Consider the following 19,869-nt stretch of genomic DNA (forward strand, 5'->3'; position numbering starts at 1 on the left):
CCCATTGCTAATGTATTACAGTACCTCATCTCAGCTAGACATGATTGGTTACTTAAATAATTCTGATTTTGTGAATGTTCAGATGTCTCACTTCCCGCATTAATCGTTTTTGGACTGCAATGACTCCCATTTTGTATATCCTGCTGTTTCATTTACTCTGCTAGGATTGTTGGTCGTGGTGGTTTAGTTCATTGCTGTGTTAAATGTATGGTAGAAAGACTCCACGAGATTAGGTTTTACATCTATCTATCTATCTATCTATCTATTGCCAGACGCCTTAATCCCGTAAGGGGTGGCCACAAACAAATGACCTCCATGTCGCTCTGTCCCCCGCCATTTCACCGCCCTGCTCCCAGCTCACAGCGCCCTCTCTCATATACCTCTCCACTCCATCCCTCCATCTCATCCTCGGCCTCCCCCTCCCTTTTATATGGAACAAGGAAAATAATGCAACTTGTGTAATGTGAAAGTGACGAGAAGAAATTGCAATCTTACGTTGAAGTTGGAGAAATATTTGTGGGGCAATGATGCAGTGGCAAGCCAGGGCCCACCCCACCTCTACTATACAGTGTTGATTTGTGTGGAGACGTGTGGACACCCAACTAATTATGTGAACATTATTAAGTTATTACGAGACCTTATTCCCTTGTGATATCATTGTAATTCCGGTACAAGTAGCTGTTATATTAATGTCATTACATTATTCATCACTGTAACGTAATATCAATATTGTATCATTCTCTTATGTATGTATATTAATTTAGTTAAATAGTCTCCCTATTAACTAGTGTGCTTTCATTGTTAGTATAATATACTGTCACATAATTTCCTTATCATTCACTTATATTATCAGTGTTGTTTTATTATTTGTGTTCTATGTTTCTTTACATCTATAACATGTTGGGAGACATTTTATCTACTCAGGGGGAGACAAATGTAAGCAAGCGGATGTTTGTTGCATAGTTGGCATGTCTCAGACGCTGCCAGAATGTCATAAATTGACAATGGCCGAATGCCTCTTGCCAAATCTACTGAGAAGACTGTTTTATGTGTACACAGTGCAGTCATGACATTAGGTAACACACAAAGGAAGCTTTCTTACCTTTTCCCATGAATGATTTTGAGACAGGGATCGGCTAGACTCCGGGGGTGTAGGGAAACCCTCTCCCAACAACACATCCAGCAGTAATACAGAGTCCTTAATAATAACCTGAAATCCCGATGGTACACCTACGGGCCTACAGCTCACACAAGTGAAAGCTGCTTGTTAAAGGGATAAATAGTAAGACAACAAAACAGAATGTTTCTCAGACACCAGAGTAATGATGGTAGTAAAACACAACATTGTTTTACTGTATTCTTTCCCCACTCCCGCCCCTACTCTCACTCCCTACCAGCCTCACCTCCAAGCTTGAGCTGCGCCGAGCCCTGCGCCGAGCCCTCTTGATTGGTAACAAAGCACTGGTACATGCCCCTGTCCTTGCGCCGCATCTCGCTCACCACCAAAGTCCTCTGTTCAATCAGTCGCACCCGCTCGTCCACATGCAACGGCTCCCCATCCTGACCACAGAAGCAGCTTAGTTGCAGTGACAGGTGAGATATGTTGTGGAAAAGAATTACTAACTTCTAAAATGCCGTGCATTTACATTAGAAGAGGAAATACTCTATAATATAACGGAAAAAACACAGGAAGGCTCTTTGGTCAGCAAGTGTGGTGGTTACGTAATGTAAACATTTATTCAGATGCTTGTGTAAAAGAAAGTAAAGAGGGTATATGTATCAGAGACTTATTCTGCACGCAGATAATATGACAGCAACGTGGTGTGCACCTTCGCTAAGTACTTATGACAATAAATCAGAAGAACAGTGACCATAACTGATGCTCTCATGGAGGGGTTTTCTTGAGGTCCCAGAAAGAGCAAACAGGAGTGAGTAAGCAAGGTGAGTTGTAAGCAGAGGTGGCTGGGGCATGCTGTTGATTGCGGAGTGAGCTGCTGCCGCTCAAGATGAGGTGGCCATATACGTTGGCCGAGTCCATGGCTAGTTATGAAAGAGTAGGAGAGGCTTCATGTAGGAGGGAGTTTATTCAGTCAAAAATGCGGATAAGTTCCGTAGATGCCACGCGTGGAGGTCAGTTAGGTCAAAGCATTCTCCACTCAAAGAGCACACCACTACTGGCGGGGGCTTCTAACATTGCAGTGGTCTACCACTGCCACCACACACACATTAAACACTGCATACACAGCCTACCGGTATAGTTAATGCAAGAGTCAGCAGAGTTTTGGTGGGTTAATGAAGGAAATATTGAACGGGCACGCGAATTTTTTCCTTCTTTCTTCAAGGAAAAAATATGTAAAAAATATTTCTGAAAACTTTTCTACAATGTGACCTGAAAAGCTCTAAACATATCTACTAATTATTGTATGCTAGCAACTCTCTCTCTCTCTCTCTCTCTCTCTCTCTCTTACTTTTGCAAAACCTCGTTCCATACTCCTTCCCACATCTTTCCCCAAACTTAATCCACACCCTCCCTTTCCCCACCCCTCCACATCACCTCCCATCATTCCACCTACACACCCCCTCCAGCAGCGCCCCTGCCCCACCTTGAACCACGTGATGGAGTCCTGCGGGAAGCCCTCAGCAGAGCAGTTGAAGGTAGCCACGCCGCCCACGTCCACTTTCTGCACCTGTGGGCTGATGTGGGCGGTGAGGGGAGCCCAGACTTCCAGGGTGGTGTGGGCACGCTCCCACCCCACGCTGCTCCTAACTAAGCACACGTACCTGCATACACACAAGTTTACATAAACCATAAATTAATGAGTATGCACATATAGCCTATCGGCCAACAATGGGACATATTTATAAACAAGACACAATTCCAGCATGTTAAACAGTGGACTTCATAAACACTGATTAATGTGTATTTCTGCAAATTCCTCATCAATACCTGTGCACAGTCAGTTGGGTACATATGTAAAGAGCTTATGAAAATTTGCAAACCTTAACCAGATCTAGTGTCTGAAACATATCAAAAGCAGAAACTAGGTCTCCAAGTTTCACTTACTCTTTTTTACTTTCTTGGTCACCGTCTTCCCCTCCTTTATTCCTCCCTTACGTTGCCTTCCTACATATTCATCTTATTTCCCTTCCTTTTCTCATTCTTCCTTGCCTTACTTTGCCTTCCTACATATTCTTCATCTTAATTCCCATCCTTTCCTCATTCTTCCCTGTCCAGTCCATCCCTCTTTATCAACACACTTCCACTTAAACCACCATTCTCGCCAACCTTTTCATATATAATAACTGGTATCAAGTCAGTCCCAGTGACTCCCTCTCTCCTTTTCCCGTGATACACAACGACACACCACCCACGGAACACCAGCATATTCACCACACCTATACACCTGCCCTCCATCCCTATGGAAAACCTGCCACGCCAGAAGAATGAGACAAACTCGAAAGCACTCACTAAGCCCATACCTCCTGCGACACAAATAAATTTATGACAATGCTTATCCCCTTCCCTACCAGACAAATACTTTACGGTCTCAAATGGTCACTTAATGCAACGGTCTTATCCTGCCCCGTCATACAGCTTCAGAGAGTGCATACCTCCGCCAACACCAATAAAATTAATGGTTTCCGGTATCCTGACCCATGTTCACCTCCGAATCTAACACACTCTTCCTGCTCACCTATCTAATAAATTCATTTGAAATCCGATGACAATTTTTTGAGATATCATGTACACACACAAATAGACAGACACCGACTGATACATAACCTCTTCCAACTTCGCTGGTCAAGGTAATAAAAACTAAAGAGAGAAAAAAGACTTATTGACAGCAAAATATAAAGAGTAAAATAGTGACTCTCACCTGAGTTGGAGAATGTTACAAAACGGTCAGTCTCGGAATAGTGGTATCTGGTAACTGATGTATTAAACGCGAGAGAGAGAGAGAGAGAGAGAGAGAGAGAGAGAGAGAGAGAGAGAGAGAGAGAGAGAGAGAGAGAGAGAGAGAGAGAAACGATGGAATTATAAACAATGTAAGGAACAAGAAGAATGCAGAGCTGGTCACAGAGGAGGCGATAAGGAAGTGGTGGTAGACCGATTATAATTCGACAGTTTCTCATCCTACATCATAAAACTTTTTTTTGTCTGCTTCCTCGCTCTTTCATTTCCTACTGGCTCCTTTCACACCGTAATTTGTTGTTTTTTACGAGATCACAAGCCTCCTTTTTTTCCTTCTCTTCTTTCATATTTTCTTCTCATAATTTCCCCATGGAAAGTCAAAGCAGAAAATAGTTTTGTGAAATTGCTCACCTGCCTGAGTCTGAGGCCGTGACCTGTCGTATGAGCAAAGACCCTCCGACCTGCTGAAAACGTCCATCTAGCACCACGTCTGCCTCTACTTTTCCATTGATCCGGCGCCACCTGCAGAACCACAGAGGAAAATTACGTGTAGTCACACACACACACACACAGAGTTAAACGTACAGCACAGAAAATATAGATCGGTAATTATATAATTATTGTACAAAGTAAATGAAATATCTGCATGCTAGCAAACAAATTGACTGAGCCTGCAACAGAGACAATACTGCACTTTTACCTGTGTACCTCTCTACTGCAGTAACTCAGACCGGTAAAGTGCTAATGCCTCATCAAGAGATATTAAATTTCATTAATGAACTGAATCCCCCATTCCCCCCACAATGAACCTGATTGTGAAACTGGTTGTTGTCTGCAGCCAAAGTTGGAGACCGTACGAATAATTTCCAATGGGCATGATTATCTGCCAGTATACCTACCTGTCCGGGTGTATGTCTGTCCGTGTCAGTCAGTCTTCACATGAAAGTCAACCTGAGTGGCGGACAAATGAAATGACTAAGTTTACATGATGAACTGGCTACGTCAGTGATATGAGGGCTTACGTAACTCAGACCAAGACCCTGTCAGGTTTTGTGACTGTGAAACCAAGGCCCTGCAAGGTAGGGTGACTGTGAAACCAAGGCCTGCCAGGTGGTGTGAGTAAAACCAAGACTCTGGCAGGTGTGTGACAGTGAAACGAAATCCCTGGCAGGTGGTGTTACTGTGAGACCAACACTTGAGGCGTTGTTACGTGAGACCTAGACCCTGCCAGGTGGTGTGACTGAGACCAAAACCCTAACAGGTGGTGTGACTGTGATCAAAACTCTACCAGGTGGTGTGACTGAGACCAAGACCCTTCCAGATGGTGTGACTGAGACCAAGACCCTTCCAGATGGTGTTCCTGAGACCAAGACCCTTCCAGATGGTGTGACTGAGATCAAGACCCTGCCAGGTGTGTGACTGTTCGTCCAAGACCCTGCCCTGTGGTGTAGGGTGAGGTGCCTATACTGCAGATACTGTACTGGTACTGAGGGATCGGGTAGCCCTGGGCGGCGCAGGGCAGCTCCACCGTGTGCCTAAGGACGGCCTTGACGATGGTGCGCGAGTCTGTGATGCGGGGTGGCACTGACGATCGTGGCTCCTTCACCATCAGTCTGTGGCGGAGCGGGGAGGAGTCATGGGGTGGGGTGTGCAAAGTAGGTGGTGTTACGGGGTCGGGCGGGAAGGAGTCATAAGGTTAAGGGAAGTAATGTCACGTGGTGGAGTTGGATTCACTGGTGGGAGGTGGTTATTTGGCTAAGTGAGGCCGTGGACTTGTTTAGATTTACAGTGCTAGGCAGCCTGGGTCACGGCAGTTGGTGGGTTGAACTAAGATCTTCATGTTGTTTAGGGTTACAGGACAGGGTGAGAGATACAACAAAAGGAACCTGGGATCATGGAGAAGGGGGAGAAGGGACAAAAGAGTAGAGTAAGGTCATGGGGTTAAATAGGACAATAGGTCAAAGCGTAGGACTTGGTTATGGAGAAGAAAGTGTACCGTAACAAGGAGGGGCACTATTATACTAACTGGGAATCAAAAATTCAAGGAACACACATTCAAACAAACTCTCATGGGATCACTGATATATAACGAAGTACAAGAAAGTATAAAACGACAAAATATTTAGACACTACATAACTGTATTGCTAATGAGACAATTATAACCGAAGAGAGTATTGTGGTGATATATGGTTGTGGTGTTGGTCTAACCTGCCGGCTACTGCGGATATGGTGGACTCCGAGGTGAGGACGTGTTGGGTCTGGCAGTGGTAGGACTGGAACTCGTCTGCCTTGGTCACATAGCGGATATGCAGCTCACCCGTCCCGAACACAGAGTACCGGCCACCTGGGGGACACTATATACTTCACCACTCTCTCATGCCAAACACAGCACCGGCCACCTGGGGGACACTATATGCTTCACCACTCTCTCATGCCAAACAGAGTACCGGCCACCTGGGTGGCACTGTCCTCACCACTCTTTCATGCTAGCTTTGAATCACCCAATATATTTTCATCATCATCATCATCATCCGGGCCTCCTTTCCCACCTTAGGGCTGGGTGAGGAGTAGCAATATCCAGACAGCCCAAATTTGCCCAGTCCAATGGGCCACGCTTCCATTCGCTCATCATTCAAGCCCCCGGAATCCTGGCTTTCTCTGATACGCCAGAAACATTCACCACGTTCTGTAGCTTCCTATAAACTCTCCGATACAGTTCAATATGTTTTATAACCCTATTTTACCGCTTCATCACCATTATTTTTGCTTCCTTTCCAGACCTTTATGATGCTTCTATCGGATCCTAGAACTATTAGTATCTGCTCCACTCTACTAACGTCTTTATTATTTTCTCCATTAATATTACTTTCTCAAAACTACCCACCTTCCTTCACATACTTCCAGCTACTTTATTTAATTTTTTGCTCTAAAATTTTAAATATTTTCCCATTAACAGTACCTCATTACCCATGATTTTCTAGATGTTTCTGCCAGCTCCATCAATGAGTTTTACCTTCACAGTCTTTACGAACACCCTTCATGCATCTAACTACAAAGACCTGATACCTTTGCCTGTCCTTCACGTCCCCGTCTCTCTCTCTCTCTCTCTCTCTCTCTCTCTCTCTCTCTCTCTCTCTCTCTCTCTCTACCTGTGAGGACGTCCGACACGATGCGACCACCGCTTCCTCTGACCCAGGAGGTGACAGTGACGTAATCCCTGACGAAGGAGGGCACGTGGCACTTGATGACTGCAGTGTTGCCGCTGATCACAAACTCGTCGTACACCTGCACCTCGTAGTACTGCCGCACCACTGTGGCGGAGGCCGGGGCGTGAGTGGGGAAGGGCTAGGGGGTGAGGGGGTGAGGTATGGGCGTGAAAATGGTGGGGCGGTGTTGAGAGGGTGGGGAACGGGTAGGCTGGGGGGAGGGAAATAAGTAGGGTGGGAAATAGGTGGGGATGGGGCTGGAGTGTGAGGGATGGAGTGGGGACGTAGCCTACTGTAAAAGAGGCAGGGCGGGGGAATGACCTGGGATGGGGTCGAGGCATGGTTGAGAATTGTGTAGTTTGAATGTGAATGGGATGGGAGTTAAATGTGTGTGTGTGTGTGTGTGTGTGTGTGTGTGTGTGTGTGTGTGGTAGTGGCTTGAGGGGTGGTGTGCGTTGGGGTGGGGTTTTTAGTGTGGGTATGGTTGAGGAATGAAAGGTGGTGTCAGTGGGGGTATGATAGATCTGTGAGAGGGAGTGGGATGTGGGCGTGAGTGGTGGTGGAGCGGAGAGAGTAGTTCAGGGATTGAGAGAGTCAGGTGTGTGAGCAACTGTGGTGCAACGGCTTGACTGCTGGAAGGTTAGTGCGTGAGTGGGAGTGGGGCAGGTGTGTCAGAAGAGTGGGACGGGGACGTGAGTGGGTATGGGGTAAGGACTTGAATGGAGGTTGAGCTGGGTTCTAGAAATGCCCATGGGTATCAGAATCACCTACAAGTACGATAGGGCTCTCTCATTCTAGAGCTGGGGTCGGGTTGTAGGACTGCTCGAGTGGGTCGTGTGTACTATATGGTTAGCTTACAGTGACGATTTGTTGATAGCATCCTGGTCAGTAGTTTTAATGTAATGGTAACTGACACAGGAACTCGTAGTAGTTAAGGCTATGTGGGTTGGTGGTGAGTGAGATTATGCTGGTTGTAACAGTCAGATAGTTAAGCTCTGTGGCTATTTCAGTAGCTGTGGCATAGTGGTGGAAGATGATTGATTTACATTTGGTGACGAGGATGGATTATGTACTACAAAATCTCAATTAAGTCACAGTATTAATCACGAGGGGCTGTATATCCATGAAAGCAGTAGGGGACAAGACAACAGCATACGGAGAGTATACGTAACTCAGCCGACGCCTATAGGCCTACCAGACAACTCAGAGCACCAACAAAGTTTACTCAACTCTTCCGTGACCCATGACCCACTTACCCACAAAAGTTCATTGAAATCCATCAATAAATTTTTTAATTATCTTGTGGACAACCAAACAAAATAATAGTCCTGAATCGGCACTGGAACTCAGATCACCATCTAAATTTTATGAACTCTTCTGTAGCCCATGACTCACGTATCTACAAAAAACTATTGAAATCCATCGAAAACTTTCTGATATATCTTGTGTACAAACAAACAGGCAAACATGAGTGAATATGTAGCCTCCACCAACCGAGAAGGAGGAGGTAACAACGACTGCTCGGCTGCCAGCATGATCTATTTTAACAAAAACTTAATTAAAATCGACCAAAATTCATATCACTGCTGTTCGCCACACTGTAGGATATATGAATTTGGGCCATCTGGCCATCGCCCTCAAGCAGTTGCTAGTGGTCATGTTTGGCTGCGGTATCAGGAGGAATCCTTTATTTCTATGGGGCCATGAATCAGGGAGGAAAGGAAATCGTTATGGTATGCCTGCTGATTATGTGATGTGTCCTGGGCAGTGGTCACAGCCGCCATACACATAATTTCCATGATTACACTCCGCTAACTGAAAACTTCCAGGATTATATGTCGCTATCTTGCTGCCTCACTCACCGTGCCACATAAGCAACCACCTACCACAACAAGCAATATCCGATATTAATGCACCACAACAACCATCACTGGTCCACATTTGTCACCAGCCACCATGCATTAAATACAATCAACTAGTCAAATACCAGCAACCACTATAAACCACTATTAGCCTCATGACAAGCTGAAATTAAACATATCTACCAATTTGTCAGCATTATATACTAGACGCTGTGAAGAAATATTTCATTTTTCTCACACACAATCGTCGTTATCATCGTCACCCCGACATGAATTAGCCCACAGTAATCTCCCCCTTACTTCCCCCCCCCCCCCAAAAAAAAAAAGATTAATAACCCTACATTTTCATTTCAACGTCAGTAACTAAAAACAATAAAACACTCTCACCCCGATGTACCAAAGCTTACTGTTAGCATTAACCACATACACCTTAATCAAGTACTTTAAACCAGAAGTCTTTAGTAACCAAATTAAGTCACCATCATTCACAGTTAGCCTCTACATTTCACGGTCACGCATTGTCACTCAAAACAGTGGGAGTTTACAGATACGTAACTTTATCCCATACAACTAATTTCAGTCAACTTTAGTAACGCCAAAAACAAAATGACCCCGATCTTCCTGTATCTGCTCATCAGTTAACATAGAACCCACCGTACCCCGTCAGCTAAATCGCAGTCTACCAGCTGCTGCCTGTCACCCACACTGAGCACCATTCACCATCAGTCAGCACTAATCTAGGTAAGCCAGCCAGCCGACAGTCAATCAATCAGGATATGAAAATGGTGTCAATGTTTGCTCTTGTTGGAGGACTGTCTATCCAGTTTGGGGTCTTTTTTTCTTTCGCGTTCGCTGATGCCATAGTGGTTGTATTGGCGAAAACATTAGGGACTGATGGTGGTGATGGTTATGTGGTAATGGTGATAGAGATGGGGTGAAAATGCTGGCTAGGACAGTACTAATGGTGTCTGTGGCGGTGATATGTTGGCTGTGTAGCGTCTGGTAATATTAATGGTCGTTGTGATGGTGTAACTGAAGGCGTCGTGATGACAAAAGTTCCACTTAAGTGAGCGATGGGATGAGGTGGTGAAAATGGCGAGTGGGAGAGTTGTAGTGAAGACAGGTAGCGGTGGGACTGGTTTCTGACATTGGTAGTAAAGATGGTAAATACTGGCGTCGATTTTTTGCAGTAAATGTGCAGTTATGTAAGAGAATACCGGTACTGGTAAATGTGCTGGCTGTGGTTAATGCATAGACAATAACAATGACGATGGTAGTTGTTGCTATATTGGATAATGTAAACGATGTAATAATCATATATGTTAAGTGAGGGTTCTATATTAGGGAAATAGTAGTGGTATGTAAGGGTTACTGGTGGTAGTGGTGTAAGGTGAGGGTTTGATGGTGGTACTAGTGGTCAGTAATGGGTGTGGATTGTAATGCTGGTAGGAGAAGGAGTAATGGTGGCAACGGTGGTAGGTAAGGTTCGTAAATAACGACAGCAAGTGTAGGAATAATGGAAGAAAGGGAGAGTAATGATGATAATACTTTTGAAGACACTAAAGCGGCTTTTTTTATGAGGAATAACAGCGAAGAACTGGCAGAATATATATATATATAAATATATATATATATATATATATATATATATATATATATATATATATATATATATATATATATATATATATATATATATATATATGTATATTGGCGGTTGTTGGGGTGGAACCAAGAAAAGAAGTAAAAAGTTAAGAGGTCTGAGAGAAAATGATAGTGTAGTGATTTTAGAATGGGGACGGTGGTTCGTGCCACACACACACACACACACACACACACACACACACACACACACACACACACACACACACTGTGAGGGTTAGAGGAATGGTTGAAGATGGGAATAGGTGTGAGGGAGAAGGGATGCCAAAGAGGGCTGCTGAAAAGGGGTGAGGGAGGGATGTAGGAGAGGCAAGATATTAGTGACTGAAGGAGGGTGGGAGGGAGGACGAAGCAACAAGAGAATCGCGCTATAGGGAAGAAGGAAGGAACACCATAATTGTAATGAGGGAGGAGAGGTTGTAGGAGCGAGGTGAGGGAGGGAGAGAATAACAGCAAGAGATGAGTAAGGGCATCGGGAGATGCTGTACATCAGAAGCGTGAGGGAGGGAGGGAAGAGTGAACGGCAGCAGGATAAAGATGAGGGAACGAGGGACCGCAGGAGAGGGGGTGAAGGAAGGAAGGAAGAACAGCGTAGGAGGAGAAGCTAAATCATGCAAGATTAGGTACCAGGAGAGAAGTGAAGGAGAAACCGAGGCAAAACGGAATGTGTAGAAATGAAGATGAAAAGGCCAAAGCAAGGCATGAATGTAGGCGAGGAAATGAAATGGATAGAGATGAAGAAAGGAATGAAGGGATGCAGAGAAGTATGATGTAAAAAACGAGGGAGGACAAGGGGAGGAGAGTGCTTGAAGTAAAGGAATAAATAGGGTGGTGAAAATAGTGGACCGAGAAATGCAAAACGCAACATTTCCGCGGCAGTCGATCGAGCGCCAAGGATTAAGGACGAGGGGATGGGCGCGTGGGAAACCCTGGGGCTTAGTGAGGCTGGCTGAGGCAGACAAGTGTAGGAAGGCTGTAGCTCTAAGCCAGGCAGTGACGTCAAGGAGGGAGGTAGGCAGGGTATGGGAAAGCAAGGAGAGTATCCGAAGGACTGCTGGGTGGGAGTGAGTGTAGGGTGTAGACAAGAAGTACGGTGGGAGAGAGTGAAGGAGGTAGGCGAAATGTTGGGTGGGAGGAAGTGTAGACGGTAGGTATTGTAATGTGCAGGGTGGGAGGGAACATAGGGGTAAGTAAGGTGCAGGGTGGGAGTGCACAGGAAAGGCAAGGACTAGGATGGGAGGGAGTGTAGGAATAAGCAAGGTTCCGGGTGGGAGAGAGTGTAGGGATATTCAAAGTGCAGGGTGGGAGGGAGTGTAGGGATAGGCAAGGTGTGGGGTGGGAGGGAGTGTAGGAGGTAGGAAAGTGCAGGGTTAGAGGGAATGTAAACGGAGACCATGTGCAACCCTTAGCATTGCCAGTGCTCTCATCGTCCGTGGTCTGAACACCAGAGTCTCAGTGCATCGCTTCGAATCACTTTTAGTATAAGAGGAGAGAGTACGAAGAGTTGTTCAGAGAGGACGGATAGTGTGGATTATGTGCTGAGGAGCGTTTGGGCATAGTGGGAATAATGGTGTGGGGAAAAGGGAATTGCTTTCATAGATACAAGGCATAGTGTATGGTATTTTGGACACCATTATCACAAGTGTGGCACTGCAGACTTGTGTTACATATGTCATCCATTCAGTACATCATTACAGTAAAGAAATGAAATACTGTATAATTACGTCTCAATAATCCTGCTACTCCCCCTTCCCTGATCTATCACCTGCCTTACCAATTATTTATATAGACGCACTTGTGTTCGTTAACCCAGTTGTTTTCATTCTCCACTTCTTTTCCCAGTCTTTTTTCATAACACACACACACACACACACACACACACACACACACACACACACACACACACACACAAAGAATGTATGAAAATCTCACTATAAGCTAGTATTTTTATCTACGGCAGTGGACAACACACAGCTGCATGCACGGCCTCCTGATAGCCACCCTTCTGAATCCTATCTCCCTCCTGAGGACAGGGTACACTTGGCCAGGCTGAGATATGGGCATCATCCAGCCCTCTTAAGTTATCAGAAGAGGCTGGATGACTCCGTCACTGATGCCTGACCAAGATGTAACACAGCACCCCATACTATTAAGCACATTATGGAAGACTGCACTGCACACAATCACCTACGCCAACAACACAACATACACTCTTTGAGAGCTCTGGGAAAACCCGGTCTCGGCCATGGCCTTCCTTAGGGACTCAGGGCTGTTCGGCCAGACTGCCTAGGGAACAACTACTACTACTACTACTACTACGGCAGTGGAGAAAGTACAGACAAATAATATTGTGCCTACTGCTTACTCATCTTGCTACTTACCCGCTCTGACGTTAACCGGGGTGGAGAGTATGGTGCCTGCAGGGGAGGAGGCACGGCAGGTGTAGGTGGCGGCGTGGATGGAGGCAGTGTAGGCGTAGGGAGGGAAGGGGAAGAATTGGAGGGAGCCGTTAACGTGCATCACCCTTACATCAGGAACGTCCACCACCACCTCCCCACCACTCACCCACTCCACTACCTGGTGAATGGGAAAGAGAAGTTGAAGATAGCTTGCCACGTTGAGATTAGCTGTTGAAATTACCGTTGTCTAAGGTCTGTGGTTGGCCAAGTAAATTTTAGTTAGGTGAGGATAAACATGTGTTGTGAGAAAGTCCTGATCCTGCTGCCAGTTCATGAAAGGGAAATTACCACCATGCAGCTGGCCCAGTTCCTTGGGAAGCGTTGATATCCTGGAAGAACCACCAATAAGTCCCTGTGTCAACATCCAAGGTCGTCACAGCCAAAAACCGCTGGAAAAAAAACTATAGCATTACTAGAGAGGTGGTACTGCTAGAATTCGGCAAGCGTTGCATTTAACACGTCGTTGTGGCATAGGGTGACTGCAAAATTCCTATTGGTATGGCTGAAGGGTAGTAAGTAACCCGTCGTTGTGGCACAGGGTAGTTGCAACATTCCTACTGGTGTGGGAAAAGGGTGACATTTAACTCGTTGTTGTGGCACTGAGTGATTGCCAAATTCCTACTGGTGAGGCAAGTACACCAAGTTAACCCGCCCCGTCCCGACCACTTTCTCACCAATGGTAGCCTACCCCCCAATCCCGACCATTTTTGGACCCAAATTTTTTTTGCTAAAACTTTCGCTTTTGGTCAGAAACAATGGTCAGTCACGAAGAAATTGTTCCCCGGGGTCCATAATTGCCTTAAACAGGTATGCCTTGGTCACACCTGGCACTGTGTTCTCTGTAGGTGGTCTGAGCCTCTAACGTTTTCTATGGTATTATAAGTCTGGGAAACCAATGAAAGTAAGTAGATATGTATTTATTACAAACATAAAAACATGTGATAAAAGAGTATATTGGATTTTATACAAAAATAGAGCAGAAATAAGCATTGTACCATCGTGCGAAACGAGCAAAATCGGGCAACTTGGTCACGATGAATAGCTAACATTCGAAAATCATGATACATATAATTATTTTTACTTACATAATACTTCTACAATAACATTATACCATTTTACATTTTATTGAACTGTTTTTACGTATTCACAGGCCTTTCGATAACATTTAGCGTAATGTTAGCGCTTATTTACGTAGTGAGTGAACTCGCTGTGACTGTTGTTTCAACTCGTATTGTGTTTTTTCTACTTACATAATACTTTCCTAATAACAATATACACTTTTCAACTTTATAAACTGTTTTGAGATAATTTCAGGCCTTACGTAAATATATAGCGTAATAATAGCGCATAGTAACACACACGGTGAAGTCGCTATGACTACTATTTCAACTTACAACCTATTTTTGTACTTATATAATAATTCTCCACTAACATTGCACATGTTTACACTTGATATAATTGATATCACATCATTTCAGACCTTACAATTCAACTGAGCGTCATATTAGCGCGTACTTACAAAGTGAGTGTTATTGCGATATCATTTGTTTCATCTTACACTAGTATTCAACTTATAAATTACCTTACTACTAACATTACAACAAATTCCACTTTATATAATTCCTATCACATACTTACTGACCAGAATGTTCTACTGAGCGTAATATTTTCGCAGATTTACACAGTGGGTGTACTCGTGACATCAATTATTACAACTTACACTATTTTTCAACTTATACGTTTTATTCATGCTAACATTACACCCGTTTCCACTTTATATTCTTGCTATCACATATTTACTGACCAGAGTGTTATACTGAGCGTCATATTTTCGCAGATTTATACAGTGGGTGTAGTTTTCATATCACTTCGTTCAACTTACACTATTTCTCAACTTATACATTACTTTCCTGCAAACATTACACCCGTTTCAAGTTTATATAAGACCTGGCACATACTGACTGGCCTTACCATTGTACTGAGCGTCATATTGCCATCCCACACAGTTTCAGTAGTGTAGGAAGTTATGGTACTCTCTGAAACATGGCTGAAGGCACAACGCAACATTGGTGGTGGTGGGGGAGGTGGAGAGCGGCGCCTTTCATCACTCGCACTTCTCTTCCCTCTCCCTTTTCCTTTACCCTTTCCCTTCCCTTTCCTTCCTTTCCCCACATCCTGGGGCTGTGTGGAGGAAGTTTGGGAATATTGTATGGTGAAAGACGTGCTGGGGAGTGGCTCCACCTCCTCTCCCCTAGGCCTATGTGCACCACGTGCTCGTGCTGCCTCCCTCACACCACTTCCCTTTCACCCCGCACTCCCACCACACCACTTTCGCCTTCCCCAGACAAAACACTAGGCCATACTTTCTTTGCCTTCTCGCCCCACCTTCTGATCCTCGGGGTGAGATTTTTTCCTTCCCCAACCACGAGGCAACATCACGTCCTAAGCCGCCGTCATCATCATCGTCCTCATCCTCGTCCTCATCAGAATCTCTCTCTAGAGGATGGAGAGAGGTCCATGCAGGTGTTTTGGGTGCAGGCTGGCCTTCCCTTGTCTTACGATACGTGACATACCGCTTTTTCCGGGGCGAAGGGACCTCCTCATCACTGCTTGTTATTCCCTCCTCAGGCTGCACATAATCTCGATCCACCACATCATCATCAAGTGGAGAATCACTATCTCCAGTGAAGGCATCCAGGGCGGATTGTATTTCGTCGTCTGAGAGACCTTTACGTGCCATGTCTGACCTGGGTCACTGCTAACAGGTGAGTGACTGAGACAAGGGCGAGCACAGGTCATGCGGGGTCTGAGACGCTGCCCGCCTGGGGGCAGGTAGGGGAGGCTTGGGTACGTGGGCGAATATTGTGGAAATTATGAACCTTGCAATTGCAGGACGTTGAAGTACGTCAACGGGATTGGCAGTGACATAACGTGAGGACGTGGAAGTACGTCGACGGGACGCCGCGGGTTAAACAACCATTGTTAAATGCCTTCAAATGTGCCTCAGAATCCTGGAAAGAGCATGGCACCTATCCATGAAATAATTTTGCAATCTATAGTTATGAAGTTTTTCTGATAAAAGTTTCCCAGTTAGCCGGAAAATGACAATCACTTCAGTGTGACAGTACTGTCTGAGGCTAAGTGAGCTACCAAGTAGCCCAATACTTCGTAACTTGTGAGTGATGTGCTACTTTTAGTACCTTGTTTTCAACCCTCCTTTTATTTCCCTAGTCATTTCCTCAGTCACCTTCATATCCGACATGAATATCAAAGAAAAGGTTTCCTAAACAGGCTTTTACTTTCACTGGTTGGTAATGGCGTGGTAAATGTGTATGGAAGTGGTAGTAACTGCTTCTTTTTCTCTGAACTCAGCCATGAGGGTGGGATCAAAGGTAATAGTTATTATGTTACAGTTAAAAGTTTGCGTGATGTTCCTTCAATCAGAAGTTTTGTGGTATGAGTTTGAAAACATCTCTCATATGAAGCATGGCACAACCAATCAAATCAACCTCATAGGCATTTTACAGATTGTTGGTTAATGAACCCTAGGTGCCTCAACATGCATACATTATGCCTTATCCCTGGATCATAGCATAAAATACCTATTATGCCTGCACTACCCTAACCGACCTCTCCCTTTAGCCTTATTATTATAGCTTTCCACTTATCGTCTTACTCCCTAATTCCACAGTCCACGGGTCTTCACGCCAACTCTGAGCCAGACACCACCTTCTGCACCTCGCTGACACCGTTATGGCTGCCTCTGTCGTCTGTCTCTCCTGAACCGTTCCGGGCATCCATTATGATTCCGTTACAGATCCTTCCTTCCCCACCACAGGATCACATCCATACTTGTCCTTGGGTGCTTCCATTTATAACTCCAGCCCCGTCACAGCTGGCCTGACAAATAAGGTTTGGCCAGATTTGACTGTTGTATTAGCAAGATTTTAGGTGAGACTGCCGCGTTCCCCTCTGCTCTTCACGGACGAGGAAGAGAGGCAATAGTTTTCTGTCCAGTACTAAAGCCAACATGTACTATTGTTACCCTCCTGGCTCGTGATGGCTCGAAACCAGCGTAGAAGACATGCCAGACGAACGGACACAGGCCACATCATTGTAAGAGGGTCACTCACCTGAACCACAACTCACTTTCACTGGATGAAACACATTAGCACAGTTATGAAGCAGTTCGTGAGACCTTACTGAACTGCTAGATTAATCATGTCCGCAAGACTGGCTCTGTTTCGGCCCTGGCTTTGACTTCCCGCGAGCCAGAAAGGGGTAAAGAAATTAGTGATCGCAATAGTTCCAGGTACAGAAATTAGTGATCATGATAGTTCCATGTACTGCTGTATGCCAATGAGGACTATAATGACTGTGGTTAATGTTAATCGCCTTTACCTTGGAATACACAGCAGAAAAAAAAAAGTTACAAATTCTTTCCCCACTTCAGTATCACATTCTTTCCCATTACTGTCCATATCAGAGTTAAACCACCTTGATAACTTACTCCTTGGCCTTTCTAATACATCTCCCACTTTCAGTGTTTATCTAAAACCCATTCATACCCTTCTACCATTCACACTTTTTTTTGTAAAGTTATATATTCTTCAGTCTCTCTCTCTCTCTCTCTCTCTCTCTCTCTCTCTCTCATCGCATCCTTCCATGGCCCACCTGGATAACTCTGCATTCACTAAGAAGCAATAGGTTTATTACTCCTCAGTGCATACCATGTCCAATCATGTCTTTATTAGACACTCAGTGTAAGTCAGTCACCGATACCGTTTACCTTTGCTGTATTTGACTCATGGAGGAAGGGCCACTTCTTAAGTGTACTTGAGTGGGCAGATGGGTAGCTTATGTATACCATAAATCCACCCCACAGCTGCCCTACCACCATACCAGACTAGGAAAATAGTATTTAAGATGAAAATATCATAAATATAGCATCCCGGGGAAAGTTTAGCTTCTGAAGCAAGGAATTACTATAGCAGTGTCTGTTGGTGAGTAATGCAGTGGTACTTGCAGACGAGGAGTAGAGGATGCACAGTCTCGTACAGTAAATATGTAATACATGCAGAAGACAAAATATCATTTACTTATTCCCGAATCTCCTACCTTAAAAGCTTCCCGTTTTCTTAGAACTGTTAATATTTAAAAATAATAATATATTATTTATCCTTATCTCTATTTTTTGCATGAACATGTTAACAAAGGCTCCCACTGGTTTGGAAATCAGGTATTATAATTTCCTTGTACAAAGGATAACGGGAAAAAGAAATGTGTTGCATTCATAAAGATATTGGTCTTTCCCGCGTAATAAAAATATTTGGTACGATATTTGTACATAGAACTTGAGAAACAGCCAATGAATTACGTGGAAAAGAACAAGGGGATTTTTGGAAGGGGAACGGATGCCCAGATCAGCCATTCGTTCCATGATGCTTTGTGGAAAAGTGTTTAGGGAAGGGAAAGAAGTTGCATGCTGTCGTTATGGATCTGGAGAAAGCATATGTTACAGTAAATATAAGAGCGTTGTGGTGTTGATGTGGATGTGATAGGAAGCATTATGAGGAACACACTGAGGTGGTTTGGCCATGTAGAGAGGATGGAGGATGAAAGACTGACGAAGAGAGTGTATGTGAGTGAGGTGGAGGGGGGAAGAGGGAGGGGGAGGCCGAGGATGAGATGGAGGGATGGGGTGGAGAGGTATATGAGAGAGGGGGGTGTGAGTTGGGAGCAGGGGAGTGAAATGGCGGGGGACAGGGCGACTTGGAGGCGATTTGTTTGTGGCCACCCCAAACGGGATTGAGGCGTCTGGCAATAGATAGACAGAAATATAGGAGTAATATGGAAGGTACTGAAACTATAGGAAACAGATGGAAAGTTCCTGAAACCCATCAAAAGTATATGAGCACTAGGGACTGTCACTGTTGTAGTTACCCCAGTGGTGAATGGATGAAACAGAAGAGAAGATAATGTAGGGAGATAGGCAAGCCATCAAGAACGTTAAATCACTTGTTATCAATTTTTGCTGCCTGTAAGGGTGAACTTAAGACCTCACCATCTTCCCTCTGTTTACTCACCGGGCAGTTTTTCTGCTTCTGGGCAGATAACACTGGCTGTTTTCCCAGAACTACGCAGAGCCCTTTTGTCCTAGACCATCAGTGGATGTGACATATAGTGCGGGAGGAGCAAAATGAGAGTATTTTCCCAACAGAAGTCTAAAAACGTTTTCCTGGTGGCTCGGTATTGGCTATGTGTGAGACTTATTAACTTGCCATTGGTAGCAGGTGCCTGTATTGTTTGTATATGGCTGGAGATTACACTTAAGACAGCCTAGTGGCAAGTTAGCCGGGAGAAGAGGAGTAAGGCTACTTTATAACCTCGAGGACCTAGCAAGAGAGTCACTTATTGTCACTTTTTGTCACTTTTTTGTTACACTTTTCCACATATTTTCACACACCCCTAAACACGTTGCTTTGATTACAAAACACACTGTTTGTGCACCAATTCCCAGTTTTGGTTCACGTCTCCATGTAACACTTGTGTGTGGATTATATCTGGATTATATCACCGATGAGTTCTCCTAGTTCCTCAGACTTTGACTGTAACCTGCCTAGGAAAGAGAAATAACTCGTTTTATATTTGTATTCTGAGGCCTATGTGAATTCCCCTTTGTAAAACGAATCCTGGTTTCATCTTTGGTGTGTGTATGTTATAGTGTGTAGTAGAGTTCGCTGTTTTCTTGTGAGCTTTACCTTAT

At 44.6% G+C, this 19,869-nt stretch overlaps 1 protein-coding gene across 1 annotated transcript in view; it reads right to left on the reverse strand.

Moving 5' to 3' along the window:
- LOC145411727 (cell adhesion molecule Dscam1-like) overlaps positions 1–19,869 on the reverse strand; it is a 124,413-nt gene that overhangs the window by 82,246 nt on the left and 22,298 nt on the right. The window contains exons 2-8 of the mRNA XM_080281737.1: positions 13,026–13,221; positions 7,064–7,225; positions 6,123–6,258; positions 5,395–5,526; positions 4,325–4,435; positions 2,604–2,781; positions 1,404–1,560 (exon numbers count right to left, since the gene is read on the reverse strand). Coding sequence (XP_080137863.1) covers positions 1,404–1,560; positions 2,604–2,781; positions 4,325–4,435; positions 5,395–5,526; positions 6,123–6,258; positions 7,064–7,225; positions 13,026–13,221 — 1,072 coding nt within the window. The remainder of the gene's footprint in view (positions 1–1,403; positions 1,561–2,603; positions 2,782–4,324; positions 4,436–5,394; positions 5,527–6,122; positions 6,259–7,063; positions 7,226–13,025; positions 13,222–19,869) is intronic.

Source organism: Coenobita brevimanus, chromosome 11, assembly GCF_032717465.1.
Source record: "Coenobita brevimanus isolate Jiangsu-jjx chromosome 11, ASM3271746v2, whole genome shotgun sequence".
NCBI lineage: Eukaryota > Metazoa > Arthropoda > Malacostraca > Decapoda > Coenobitidae > Coenobita > Coenobita brevimanus.